The sequence below is a fragment of the Ptychodera flava genome, chromosome 21 (assembly GCF_041260155.1).
Source record: "Ptychodera flava strain L36383 chromosome 21, AS_Pfla_20210202, whole genome shotgun sequence".
NCBI classification, from domain to species: domain Eukaryota; kingdom Metazoa; phylum Hemichordata; class Enteropneusta; family Ptychoderidae; genus Ptychodera; species Ptychodera flava.
In genome coordinates this window covers 13860668-13876725 of record NC_091948.1, presented here as the reverse complement: position 1 = coordinate 13876725, position 16058 = coordinate 13860668, and the positions used below count along the sequence as shown (strand labels likewise).

General features: G+C 36.9%; 1 protein-coding gene across 1 annotated transcript in view; it reads left to right on the top strand.

Moving 5' to 3' along the window:
* LOC139121476 (sodium-dependent multivitamin transporter-like) overlaps positions 1–16058 on the top strand; it is an 82498-nt gene that overhangs the window by 902 nt on the left and 65538 nt on the right. The window contains exons 2-4 of the mRNA XM_070686377.1: positions 2951–3084; positions 5042–5261; positions 6614–6731. Of these exons, the coding sequence (XP_070542478.1) occupies positions 2960–3084; positions 5042–5261; positions 6614–6731 (463 nt within the window). The 5' untranslated portion in view covers positions 2951–2959. The remainder of the gene's footprint in view (positions 1–2950; positions 3085–5041; positions 5262–6613; positions 6732–16058) is intronic.

Sequence of the window (16058 nt, the reverse complement as noted above, 5' to 3'; positions counted from 1 at the left end):
CATGCACTCGATCTTGTTTTCACTAACTCTGATGCCATCATCTCTTCTACTACCATTGACAAACTATACCTGTCAGATCACTTCCCAATGCGTCTCAGCTTAACACAACCAAAACCGCCACTCATCCAGGCTGAAGTCACCTATCGCCGTATCAAAGATATTTCACTGAGCACATTTACGGAAGATCTCAACAATTCTGTCCTGCATCACCTAAGTACTGATGACGTAGAAACTGCGGTCTCACATTATAATACTTGCTTGGAGGAGCTGCTAATAAGCATGCACAGGTTCGAAAACGTGTCATCACCCTGCGTCCGGACTCCACATGGTATAACACTAACATATCTGTAGCAAAGAAACTCAGACGTAAATTAGAAAACAAGTGGCGGCACAACAAGCTTGAAATCAACAGGCAAATTTTCCGCAGCCAGTGTAATAAAGTCAACTCATTAATTCGTCATGCAAAGACCAGGTATTACACCAAACTCATCGAGGAGAAAAGTCATGACCACAAAGCTCTTAACAGGATCGTTTCCAACTTAACTAAAGTCATACCTCCTGGTTCAAGTCATTCACCTGTAAATGCCCCAAATATTTTCAGCAAATATTTCATCGAGAAAATCGTCGACATACGTTTGGATCTGGATGCAGCACCAAGCGCCTATCAACCTTCTGTAAATTCTTTAACTCCATCATCATCATCACTTTCATCCTTCTCACCAGCTAGTCAGAAGGAAATCAAGAATATGATAACGTCATCGCCATCGAAATCTTGCAGCCTTGACCCAATCCAAACAAACCTACTAAAAGGAGTCATCGACACACTTGTGCCAGCCATCAACACCATCGTCAACCTTTCACTGAACCCTGGGATTGTTCCTAGCTCATATAAATCAGCAGTTGTTACTCCATTACTGAAAAAACCTTCACTTGATCCAGACATCCTGAAAAATTACAGACCCGTTTCTAACCTTCCATTCATCTCAAAAGTTACAGAAAAAGTAGTTGCCAAGAGACTCAATGCCTATCTCAACAGTAATTCACTTCTTGAACCGCTCCAATCTGCCTACAGAAAATTCCACAGTACTGAAACTGCACTTCTAAAGATCCACAATGACATTACTCTTTCCCTCGATGCTGGGCAATATGTTATCCTTGTAATGCTTGATTTATCTGCAGCGTTTGACACCATCGACCACAACGTTCTGCTTTTACGCCTCGCTCATCTGGGTATTTAAGGTACTGCCCTTCAGTGGCTTTCATCACATCTAACCAATCGATACCAGTCCATCATAATCAATGGTTATTCGTCACAATCAACTCCACTTCAATTCGGAGTTCCACAGGGATCAGTTCTAGGCCCGCTGTTATTCACTCTATATACTCAACCGTGGACAGATAATCCGTAACCACAATCTTAAATTTCACCAATATGCAGATGATAACCAACTGTACTTGGCTTTAAGAAAAATCAATATTCCGACAGCAATTTCTCAAATCGAAGACTGTCTGGTTGACATTAAAGATTGGATGACATCAAACAAATTACAACTCAACGATGGCAAAACAGAAATCCTCCTTATTCGTTCACGATATGATCACTCACCAACCACCATTGACAGCATTCAAGTTGCATGAAGTTCCATTCAACTGGCAGACGCAGCACGCAATATTGGATTCCTGTTTACAGTAGCCACGATTTCAAGAAACACATAATTCAGACCTGTCAGAGCATCTATCTACTTATCCGCCGTATTGGATTAATCAGGAAATATCTCTCTCAACAGACAGACTTGTTTGACTCTCATGTATTCAACTCTTTCTGCCAAGCTAGACTACAGCAACTCCCTACTCTACGGTTTACCAGACTCATACATCAGATTTCCACAAAGAGCACAAATTTCGGCTGCCCGTCTCATCATAAAAACAAGGAAAAGGGATCACATTACACCAATCCTGAAGGAACTTCACTGGCTCCCCGTGTCTACAGAATTCAGTTCACAATCCTACTTCTCACATATAAATCAATACATGGACTCGCTCCTTCATACCTGGCTGAACTCATTGAAGTCAACACCCCTAGCAGATCTCTCCGATCAAGTCTACAAACCACACTTAAAGTTCCACGAACTCGGTTAAAATCATACGGTGACAGATCCTTCTCCTATTCCTCATCAATTCTATTGAACAAACTGCCAGCTCTTATTCGATCAGCCCCGGACATTCGCACCTTCAGATTTATGCTTAAGACTCATTTTTTCAAGAGAGCTTACCTGTGACCTAGTGTAAAGCGCCAGTGAACATTGCTGATGGATAATGGGCGCTCTATAAATTATTTATCCTATCCTATCCTATCCTATCCTATCCTATCCTATCCTATCCTATCCTATCCTTTTTCACACTGAGCACAGTTCCGACGATCCCTTTCCTTTACACATCAGAAAAAGTGTCGCATTAGTAGCAAACAGAAATCACATCATGACAAACCCTACAATCTAGACATAATCATTGTTAAAACGTTTACCACAGAAAGTTGATCTGACTATAACTTAGAAACATGCAAAATATTATTATTATTATTATTATTATTATTATTATTATAAGACCTTATGGAAAGAAGTCTGACTTATAGATTAAACTGTAATAGCCATCAACTCGAAACTGTACATTGATCGCGTTCAAGCATTGACAAAGACAACATATTCGAATGTTATCTAAGTTTGGTCAAAGAAAGACTTGTAATGTAAAATAACCCGTTTAATACTTTCATAGGTATGCATAGTAAAGCAAATGCTTTCAAATATTGACAAATTATCAACATTCTTTGCTGATGACACTAAAATCACCACGAGTTTAGAAATGTCAAGTATGCGTCAGCTGTGTAAACTTTGTGACACAAAAGAAGTGAACTGTCCCCGTGGTTAACGATTTTAGAAGAGTTCAATTGCAGATTAAAAACATGTCCACTAACGTTGTACCCTTTGGAGTAGTTGATTATATCATCTTTGGCGCCATGCTGGCAATCTCGGCTGCAACGGGAATATATCATTGTTTGGCTGGAGGAGGACAAAAGTCAACATCAAAGTAAGTTTATTATTATATATAATCCCATGGTATTTTTCTCTGTTTGACGTCATCGTATACGAGTGTTTTTCGCGGAGCCGTACAACTTCGAGCCGAAGGCGAGAAGTTGTGCGGCTCCGCGAAAAACACGAGTATACGATGATGTCAAACTGAGAAAAATTCCATGGGATTATATATTTATCACATGAACAGTAGATGACGTAGATGGATCAAAATTATCGTAACAAATTGCATGAATTTCGTCGCGATTTGTGTTTTACTTACGCGGATTACTTTCATTTAAAGAGTAAGCGGCCCGTCACCCAGGAGATACTTTCATTCATAAATCCCATCAAGCTGAAATTTGCTACATTAAAGGGTATCTCCACCAACCAGACGTACGGATTCGGTCACGTGAACGTGTCAATCATTATCTCGCGCTGTACCGATGCTAAGGCAAGTTGCCATCGGCGGACATGTAGCTTTCACCGTGCTAGCGACGGATACCATAGTATTCAGAGTTACTTAGAATATTTACAGTTATATTTATGAAGTAAATGAGACGACACGATCGAAACAGTAATTCTCATTCTCAGAGATGCCGTGGCTTTCAAAATATCACACAAGTTTACGACCTTTGCGAGCGCGAAAGATTCCGTTCGATGACACACTCATTGCATGTCTGTGCCCACAACGTTGCCGTCACCGGTCTCTGCCGGTGTCAACTCGTCAATCCCGATCTCGGTCATCAATGTTTTCGTCTTACGAACTTTGATGTTTGCATTGACACATATCTCGTCCATGGATACATCCTAATTTTGTTGACGGAAACTCTGTTTTGAGTGTTGTCTGAGTCAACTTTCGAAGTACATGGGATTCTACAGCGCTGCACACAGCTCGACAGCTTATGTCTTCGCTATATACAGCATTATGCCGCGCTGCAAGTTTGATTCCGACGGGGATTCCGAGCGAGACTTTACGGAGTTTTTGTGTGATTAAAGAAATTGATCGTTGTTAGTCGAATGACTTTAGGCTTGTGCCTCCTATGTCGCTTTCCCGAAGATTATACTATACTCATTTATTCAGTTTGAGGTGTAGGTTTCGGTTTTATCGCCAACCGGGATCGCCAGGTACGACGTCCACGCGACTCGACTGGAGCCGAGACGTTACTGAGCCATTAAAATAACGATCGTCAGTGCGGTATCTCCATTCGATTCTCGGGAAAAGCTATTGTTTTAGCGACTTGAAATTTCGTTGGACAAATATGCCTTCTATGTTTCCATGTCTGGATTTATCGGGTCACCTTTTTGTAAAAATAACGTGCGAGCTAGCACGGCATCGATCACAACAAATCTGTTCGTGTCGCGACGCCTGCATATCATGTATGAACGGTACCATGAAAGAAAAAAGTTCCGGTTGATGACGTACAACAGGGGTAATTCGGATTTCTTATCCGTCCTGTTCTACGTCACACAGGTGGAAATTCGGGCCAGTTCATGTGATAAGTCAAATAATTGTTTGATTTTCACACCTTGGCACTCCATATTTTTTCTGATTTCAGGTAATTTCAGGCATTCAGAATTTGGCAATAATATAGCTCGTATGCAATAGATTTTGAACCCATTTTGATGTTGTCTATATATAACATTACTGGAAAAATTTTTGTTATGACTAAGATCCCGAGTAAAAGAAAACGTTACAGACACAATAACACTCGCTCCATCATTGTATCTCTGTCGTTTTATCGGATATTACAATATTCGCTGACAAAGTTATTTTTAGAAAACCAAACAATGGTTTCCCCAAGGTTTATGTTTCGGGCTTACCTTGACGGCGTTTGGTGGGTATTAACGCCATTCCACTGCTGCGACAGCACAAATTGAATAAAAAATTAAAATGCCTTTCAAATGAGACATAGCTTGATTCAGTTTCTCTTTTAATTTGTAAGTGGTACCTCTTCGTGTATGTTCACTCTCAGATTCTTGGTTGCCGATGGTCGTATGGGATGCGTACCGATCGCTATGTCGATATTTGTAACGTATACATCATCAATAGCTATTCTTGGATTTCCAGCCGAAGTATACATACACGGAATTCAATATGCCATGTATGTTACAAAGTACTTATGGGCCTACTCCTTCGCTGCCTACTTTTTCATCCCAGTCTTTCGGAATCTTCCTATAACGAGCGTCTACGAGGTAAGATAATTAAATAATACCACATGATAGCAAGAACGTGATCCGCCCTACGACTGGTGTTCAAGATAATAATATTGATGATACATGATAATATTGATGATACCTTAGTCGAAGGTGAGGATATCATCAATATTACGGTCATATGAGCACTAGTCCGGAGGCATCTTGCCCATATTATCATGCGTTATTAAAGATACATTCAAATGTAATCTAAAGATGTCCATATATGGTCAAAGGGCGTTCCTTGGTATTCAAAATGCCCATGTGACGGCGCTGTTTTTAAAAAGCGGTCACCCGCTTAAAATCTGTGATTGGTTAGATTTTCTCTTTCCATGATAACTGTGGCAAAATTGGAACATTTGACAGTATACCTTTAATTTTATTTCATCGAACACACAGCTTCATGCTAACCTTTGCGAAGAATGCAATCGAAAATCTAGCAGGGTCACCGCTACGAATCACAATATGTCTTGAACGCCATGCTACCTGAAGTTAATGATCATCTTGAAATATTGGCTAAAACTGAAAAATTCTTGTTATGACTGAGATCTTGAGATCAGTTTTTGAAATTTACTGTATGGTGTAAATGTCAGCTTGGTTAAAGTGGCAACAGTGTACAGATTTATCAATGATTGAATTGTCTTCTACCATGTGCACCCTTGAAGACAATGTGAGGGACAAAATATCATTGTTTTAACATGAAACTTGAAAAAATACCGTGGTTCGATATATCTCGAATACCATTACCAAATTTTACCTTTGATATTTAGATACATTCTTTAGTGCATTTTAATTGAAACAATTCAATTTACATTAAATGTAATAATGTAAGGGGCACTGTCAAAAGTTCGATGTCGGATAAAAAACTTAATCCTTTTAGTTTTGGGGTGGGGAGTGTTTGACCCAAAAAATTTTCTATCCGACAAATCGATTTAAGGTCTTATCTCTTAAAGGAGAAACCTTGCTTGTTCACCCATCGATAAACTTCAAGTTTGTTGTTAATATTGTTGTATTTTCATTCGATAAAACACAAAATTAAAATGTGTTCTTAGTGTTAATGAAGTATTATTTTAGTCGTTTTTTTATTTCACCCCATAACTGACTGGTCCTTTGCTTCGCTTAACATAGAAAGAGCCTGCCAATAAGTTCAATATAAGTCGATTAAGTTTCTAGGGGGGGGGGGGGGGGTAGGGGGAAACTAAGGGAATTAATTTTTTTATCCTAAATTAAACTTTTGACATCGCCCCTAATAATTAATGGGACAGAAAAGTTAATAGACGGGAACACAATGGCTTTGCCCACGCATAAATTGAGCGATAAACTGATTTATGAGCCTTTCCCTCTGATTGCAGTATGTCGGTTTGCGATATAACCTGGGTCTACGCATTGCATGTACTGTGATATTCATATTGAATACAGCAATTTACATGGCGACCACGATGGTAGGACCAGCTCTGGCAGTTGAAGCAGGTACGGAGAATAATAATGTATATTATAACCCAAATAAGGGACTATGTGCTTTAGGTTAGTTGCACACCGGGATGATTTGCCCGACGTTAGGAGAGCAAATAGTCTCCTGCTTCGAGGGTACATAGTCCCGTGCTAGAATATTTTCAGTACAGGCCTTTCTTAAGGTAGAACGCACCTTGGGGACAGACATTCGGACTCTCAAACTTTTACAATTCTCTTCTGATATACCACATGTGGGGGTTCATTTTAAAGCTCTTGGCGAAAGAAAACTTTTGACCTGTTTTTTTTTTTCGAAATTCGAAAATTTTTCTTTTTCTTTATAGAGTTAACACAGGGATGGCGGCCATTTTGAATTTCTAATATCGGTAAATCTTGGGTAATTTGTTTCTCTAGTACCAAAATTTGCACGGTGACCCCCGATTTTTAGGGGCCCAAGCCGACCGGCTGGGCCCCTATTGGTTTTATAGGAGTTCAACTTTCTTCTACTTCTTCTTCTTCTTCTCCTTCCGCTCTTTTTTTGTCGACCTAGAACTCAAACACCGCTTACCGCAAACTTCTGAAACTTGCAGGGCTAATAGGTACCTATGAGATCTCGTGCACCTGGGTATACAAATTTCGATTGGTCACGTGACCTGGCGGCCATATTGGATTTTCCAAAAACCTAAAAATGGCTTCTCCAGAAGACCCAGGGGTCTAGTCGATTTGAAATTTTTTGTATAGCAAGCATGGCCTAAGGTCTTAAGAATTTGCTAATAAAATCGCATGCGGTCACGTGACCTTGGCCGCCATATTGGATTTTGCAAAAATCGTGATTTATTCTTTAAAAATCTTCTTCTCCAGAACCAAAACACCGATTTGACTGAAATTTCACATGTAACATCTTAAGTGTGATCTCTTTCAAGTTTGCGAAAGGCGTTTTGATCGGTCACGTGGTTTGGCCGCCATATTGGATTTTGCAAAATCGTGATTTAATCTTCAAAAATCTTCTTCTCCAGAACGAACACACCGATTCAACTGAAATTTGACATGTAGCATCTTAAGTGTGATCTCTTTCAAGTTTGCGAAAGGCGTTTTAATCGGTCACGTGGTCTGGCCGCCATATTGGATTTTGCGAAAATCGTGATTTAATCTTTAAAAATCTTCTTCTCCTGAACCAACACACCGATTCGACTGAAATTTGACATATAACATCTTAAGTGTGATCTCTTTCAAGTTTGCGAAAGGCGTTTTGATCGGTCACATGGTTTGGCCGCCATATTGGATTTTGCGAAAATCGTGATTTAATCTTTAAAAATCTTCTACTCAGAACCAATACACAGATTCGATTGAAATTTGACATGTAACATCTTTAGTGTGATCTCTTTCAAGTTTGCGAAAGGCCTTTTGATCGGTCACGTGGTTTGGCCGCCATATTGGTTTTTTCGAAAATCGTGATTTAATCTTTAAAAATCTTCTTCTCCCGAACAAACATCGAATTGACTGAAATTTTGCATATAGCATCTTTAAAGTGATGTGGTTCAAGTTTGTGAAACAAGGTTTTGATCGGTCTCGTGGTTTGGCCGCCATATTGGATTTTCCGTAAAATATTAAATTCCAAGTGAAACGTACAGTAACTATTAGATGATGTTCAAAATCCTACTTTTTCAAGCTCGAATTTTGCACATAATTCTTCTTCCGCTCTTTTTTTGTCGACCTAGAACTCAAACACCGCTTACCGCAAACTTCTAAACTTGCAGGGCTAATAGGTACCTATGAGATCTCGTGCACCTGGGTATACAAATTTCGAATAGTCGCGCGACCTGGCGGTCATATTGGATTTTCGAAAAATACAGATTTAATTTTAAAAATCTTCTTCTACAGAACCAATATACAGATTTAGCTGAAATTTTACTCATGTCATCCTTAGAGTGATCTCTTTCAAGTTTGCGAAAGACGTTTGGATCGGTCACGTGATTTGGCCGCCATCTTGGATTTTACGAAAATCGCAATTTAATCATTAAAAATCTTCTTCTCCAGAACCAACACACTGATTTAACTGAAATTTTACACATGTCATCCTTAGAGTGATCTCTTTTAAGTTTGCGAAAGACGTTTGGATCGGTCAAATGATTTGGCCGCCATCTTGGATTTTACGAAAATCACAATTTAATCATTAAAAATCTTCTTCTCCAGAACCAACACACAGATTTAACTGAAATTTTACTCATGTCATCCTTAGAGTGATCTCTTTTAAGTTTGCGAAAGACGTTTTGATCGGTCAAATGATTTGGCCGCCATCTTGGATTTTACGAAAATCGCAATTTAATCATTAAAAATCTTCTTCTCCAGAACCAACACACCAATTAAACTGAAATTTTACTCATGTCATCCTTAGAGTGATCTCTCTTAAGTTTGCGAAAGACCTTTGGATCGGTCACGTGATTTGGCTGCCATCTTTTATTTTACGAAAATCGCAATTTAATCATTAAAAATCTTCTACTTCAGAACCAACACACCAATTTAACTGAAATTTTACTCATGTCATCCTTAGAGTGATCTCTTTTAAGTTTGCGAAAGACGTTTGGATCGGTCACATGATTTGGCCGCTATCTTGGATTTTACGAAAATCGCAATTTAATCATTAAAAATCTTCTTCTCCAGAACCAACACACTGACTGAACTGAAATTTTACTCATGTCATCCTTAGAGTGATCTCTTTTAAGTTTGCGAAAGACGTTTTGATCGGTCACGTGATTTGGCCGCCATCTTGAATTTTACGAAAATCGCAATTTAATCATTAAAAATCTTCTTCTCCAGAACAAACACACCGATTTAACTGAAATTGTACTCATGTCATCCTGAGAGTGATCTCTTTTGAGTTTGCGAAAGACATTTGGATCAGTCACGTTATTTGGTTGCCATATTGGATTTTTGAAAAATACCAATTTAATCTTTAAAAATCTTCTTCTCCGGAACTAACACCAAAATCTTTTCGCAAACTTTCTAGGCCATACTTCTTGATGCTATATAATAAATTCAAAGGAAATTGACCTGGCAGTTTTTGAGAAGAAGATTTTTAAATTATTATTTTTCTGATTTTTCAATGACCTTTGACCTCCCCTATACCTCTGCAGCTTAGCTATACAAATGGCTTATTCTAGCCTATGTAAGAGTCATATCTAATTCTGGGTAATCTAATAGAGCAAGAGGTCAGATTTTTGGTATATAGGGATAACTACGAAAAACAATTTTTTTAAGAAATTTCAAATGACTTTGATGACCTTTGACCTCAAATATACATATATGTCCATAACTCAGGAACCACAATTTGCTACATCCTTCATATTTGGTATGATCGTAGACCACATGGTGCCATATCTGGTACCTCATTAAATGTGCACATATCTAATTTTGGGCAAGCCAATACAGCTAAAGGTCTGATTTTTGGTATATAGGCATAACTTAGCAATGCAATTTTTTGGACAAAATGTCATGTGACCTCGATAACCTTTGACCTTAAATATACGTATATGTTCATAACTAAGTAACCACAAGTGCTACACCCTTCATATTTGGTATGATGAGAGACCATATGGTGCCATATCCGGTACCTCATTAAATATGCACATATCTAATTTTGGGCAAGCCAATAGAGCTAGAGGTCTGATTTTTGGTATATGGGGATAAGTATGGGATACAATTTTTTTTGACAAAATGTCACATGACCCCAATGACCTTTGACCTCAAATATACATATATGTCCATAACTCAGGAACCACAAGTGCTACATCCTTCATATTTAGTATGATTGGAGACCACATGGTGCCATATCCGGTACCTCATTAAATATGCACATATCTAATTTTGAGCAAGCCAATTAAGCTAGAGGTCTGATTTTTGGTATATAGGCATAACTTAGCAATACAATTTTTTTGACAAAATGTCATGTGACCTCGATGACCTTTGACCTTAAATATACATATTTGTCCATAACTCAAGAACCACAAGTGCTACATCCTTCATATTTGGTATGATCAGAGATCATATGGCGCCATATTTTGTACCTCATTAAATATGTACATATCTAATTTTGGGCAAGCCAATAGAGCTAGAGGTCTGATTTTTTGTATATGGGGATCAGTATGGGATACAATTTTTTTCACAAAATGTCTTATGACCTCAATGACCTTTGACCTCAAATATACATATATGTCCATAATTCAATAACCACAAGTGCTACATCCTTCATATTTGGTATGATGGCAGATCTTATGATGCCATATCCGGTACCTCATTAAATATGCACATATCTAATTCTGGGCGAGCCAATAGAGCTAGAAGTCTGATTTTTGGTATAAAGGCATAACTTAGCAATACAAATTTTTGGACAAAATGTCATGTGACCTCGATGACCTTTGACCTTAAATATGCGTATATGTTCATAACTAAGTAACCACAAGTGCTACACCCTTCATATTTGGTATGATGGAACACCATATTTGCGAAAGGTGTTTTGATCGGTCACATGGTTTGGCCGCCATATTGGATTTTGAGGAAATCGTGATTTAATCTTCAACATCAACTTCTCCAAAACCAACACACGCAATCAACATGATAAAGTCCATGAATTCTGATATCAAGTTCTGTCTATCAGATAATACATCAGGGAGTGATGTTTCATACTATCCTTAAAGAGAGAAATTCACTCTTAACTACAGGATAAAGAAGAAAAAATTGTGATATGCAAGTGACTGAGCCATGACTAATGATGAGATTTTAACTCCCTTTATTTAAACTCAGTGGATAGCCATAGCTATTAAGACTTGGAAGAACACTAACAACAAAATCATTATTACATAAATGTGTAAAATTCAATAATAACAAAAATATTTCATTTTGAGCAATTACTCCTACTTGAAGTTTCACCATACAGTACTAACAAAAAGTAAAACAGAACGATATTAGAAACTCTTCTTCACAGTAGATGTATCACCATATTATTTCATTACAATCATTGAGTAGCTAATAATGAACACAGACTGAAGAAAGTCATACTGCACTGTTCCAATAGGTGTAACAATTTTGATCATGAAAGTTATCTCTTAAGGTGCAGCTGCGTGTTACCAACACAGTTTTTTCAAAGCAACATTTCTCATCAAAGATGACAAGGAAACCCCCTCAAACTATATATTTTCAAAAAGTAGATGGCAGTAGTTTAGTGAAAAGATGAAGTGGGTGTATATTTGACATAAAAAAAACTCAATATCGGTACTAATGATAACAGTTAATTTAAGTCAAAAACTTGATGCTAATTTTTGAAATGTAATACTTCACTTCAAAGAACAGTATACGTAGTAAAAAAGGACTATTTTGTTTTGCATGATCTATCTTCATTCTAAAATGGCAAGGGTTTAAACACTGACAGTCAAAAAATTGATTGAAATCATGATAAGAAAAATTAAAATACCTCTTATTCAAAATGTAATAACTTTATTGCAAAACAAAATAGTCTTTTTGTTATACAGTATTTAAGGAACATAATGTGAAAATTTCAGAAAATTTGTGCCAGCCAGAGTGGAGTTAAATTCTTTTGAAATTTCGAACTTGGGAGGAAAAAGAAGCCAGGAAATTGGGTGATATGCATATATTTGCATAAATTGACACTTCTTTATCTCATGTATGTTCAAGAAGCTAAAAGGTGAACCCAACCAATATTTTAATTTTGGGTCAATAAATTTATTAAACTTGAATAAATATTTGCAAAAAAGTAATTTTTGAGCAAAATATGCTGTGTTTGGTAAGTGACTTGCTGTATATTTAAGCAATAAACTACACCAAGCAACAGTATATACAATGAAATTTGACCACTTCATGACATAAATGCACGAGCCGTAGTGAGTGCATGTCTAAAGTGAACTGGTCAAAACCCAGTGGTATCTGGTCTCTGGGTGTGATATATTGCTATTATATCATAACAATATATTGAAACTCTGGCATGGAGTTTGCAAATGTGCTAACTGTGTTATATCATGAATATACCAAATTGTTTTAATGTCTTGATTAATAAGATGGCTGCATTTGTCCGATCAATATACTGGTATGGTATAATTTAATGTATAATACTACCATGGTATCCAGCCTTTAAAACTGTCAAAAAGCACAAACACTCAGTATGCAGTCACACAGCCTGTTTGAACTCATCATAACATTATACCAAGTGTGGCATCATCTTTCTGCACGTTAAGCCATGCTCCAGCTAGTCTTGCTTTCCAGACTACCAATGATGTATTCCATTGAGATAATGTGAATTGGGCAGGCACAGCACTATATTCAAATATTACATATCAGCATGCCCAGGTTGAATATTCATTTAAAAGCCAAAAGAAGTGTACATGTCAGGTTGATTCCAGCAGCACAGAATCATGCTGCATTGTGATTACATATCACTTACATTGTACTTGTCAAGACTACATTGTTGCAGACTATCAACAAAGTTGAAGACTTCCTTGAAAATATAGAGACCATGAAGCATGGTTATATATCATAACTTGGCAAAAAATGTGAATTTACTTTGTTTTGAACTGTTCTGACCCTTTAAACTACATGTTGAGAAACTACATGTGAGTCTTCCATAGTAAATTTATAAACTTATATCCTCAGTTCTTTGCTGACGTTTGGAAATTCCTTGAACCTTGAATGAATGGTTTCAGACTTTTACACAACAAACAGAACACAGCATAAAGATTCATTCACAATAGATTACCATCTACAGAAATGAAGTCTTTTGAAACTCAACTCATGAAGTAATTGGCACATGATTGACACCTGGCAAAGATATGCACCATATGTCAGACAAATATATAAACCATTTTTCTTTAAAGAACCAATAACCATGTAACCATACAATGTACTTAATTGATGAAAATTCTGCAAAGTATTTCATGATATGGTATATAATGCCATAGTTGCCGAATCTCCCTATATTGAAGCACGAGACATTGACACTTCAAAACATGAAGTGGCAGCTTCCATCTCTATTTTCTGTTTCACTGTCATGTAGCAACTTCCTTCTATTGCTGTGGCATTAGACATGATCTTGTAATTGTTTTTGTATGTATCGTACCAATGCTTTCCATACCAGCCAACAAGTTAATGTAGCATGTCTTTTTCCACATATTTAAAAGGCAATAACTTCAATGTGCTTGTATCTCACACACTTTATCAAGACTTTTTCTCTGCAACAATCAATTGCTTTCTTCAATTGTGCTGTACAGCTCCATTTGTTGGGTTGAACTAGCTATGGTGTTTGTCTAGTGTTAGCAGTTTTCTAGTATGTCAATAACTTGAAGGAATCCCTGAAAGTTTTTATGAATCATTGATATATCAGTTGATTGTGTAAAAGTCACTTGCGATGAGTTTCTTAAGCACTTTCAGATTTATCTTCTTCTTTGTTGTTATTACAAGTGCCTTGTCTTGAATATGCACAACGGTTTTAACAAGTGTCTCCATTGTCTTTCTATTAAATTGGTGGCTATAAATATCCTAAAATATGAATATTTGTAGTCGCCACATATCCTTGTTGCTTTGTGACTCACTCTTCTCACTTTGCAGCTTGATGCTAAAGTCATACTCCCAACTGCTTGCAGTACACCTTACTATGATATTATGTCAAAGTGACGCCTCTAAGGTCTGGAAAGCAAGACTATGCTCTAGCCAGCCACAACTTGTACAGATATTACAACTGGCAAACATTTTGTTCATTATGTAATGTTTAACATTTGTATGGCAAACACATTGATAGCATGCTCTGACAGCTATGACAATCAGTAAGTCAGATGCTCATGCTTCTAAGATAAATTCCTTGAAAAATACAACAAACTGCGTCAGCACATCCATGAGTTTTGCTTCATCTTTTCACACAAGTTCAACAGACATCATTTCCAGTATTTCATGTAAAGAACTCATACATTAGCTACCACTTGCAATGTGGACTTGTAAACACACCTTATTAAATTTCTTTGCTTACTATAGGATATAGCTCTTAAAATTAAATAATAAATATGAATAAATAAGTAAATAAGTCTACAGCCAACAATGCAAAAGAATATTGCAAACTTGGAACATTCATAAAGTATGTACATGTATTGTGAAGTAATACAGGGCTCTAAATTACTGACTATAAAGGCCACCACTTTTCCAGTTTGGGCCAGCTATTTCAAACATCAGTAGTCTTTTCCGTTTTGAATCATCTTTTTCAAGAAGCAGTCGTTCAATTTGGAGTAGAATGTCTACCTTTTTGACAACACACATACTACAGACAAAATCTGTAATTGTATGCAGGTCATTGTGAAAAGATCAATGGCTTGTTGACTGGGACACTCCCATGTCTCACTCATTAAGAGTAATACAGTCAAACTCATTTTTCAGATATCAATACAGTAGGTGATCTATAGAAGTTCATCTAGAATGTACAGTGGCTGCATATGCAACAGTTTTGCATCATCAATTATTAGTGACTAACCTTTGTCAACATTGATTGTCATAAAATAAACATTAGAGTACTATACTACAGCGACCACAATACTTTCTCACTATAGATCACCTAAATAAATTTGTTACCGTTAAACCAGTTGAAATTGAATTTCCTTGCATTAAAATGATTATTGGACCAGTTTCATGTGATATTCAAACAAAATCTCCTTTGTAGTCCAGTTATATCTAGTCTTATGGGAACATCAGCGAGGTCAAGAAGTTTCTGTATTTCATTAGAGTATCTATAGCAACTAATGGCAACATCTAAATAAAAGCATTTCTTTTAGGTCAAATACATAAAAATCACATAACAAATACAATATTTGCATGCACTTATTTCAATTCTTAAGTCCGTCATAGCCATATCTCTTAATTTCATTTTTCATCATAGTCCGTAACTTATATACAGGAAGGTGGTCAGTTTCCATCTACAGGGATGAAAAGACTTTCTATAACATATTTCTTAAATTATCCTCCACATTGTATTACCAAATAAGCTGTAAACTCCGTAACCCTAACAATTTTTTTTCTGATGTTTTTGAAGATTCCCCTGTCTGATGCAAAGTGACCACCTCATACATTACATACTTTATGAATGTCCTACAAAATAAATAAAATATATAAATAAACAAATATATAAATGAAATAAATAAATAAAATAAATAAAAAAATAAATAAAAAAATTGGGAGGCCGTCTAGCACCAAACTCCCAAAGCTCCCGCTGCAGAGAGCTTCCTCATTGGGACGGCACAATTCAACAAATTTGAATCCTAACAGCTTCATGAAAACTGAAATATCTTGGTATAACTTCAACTT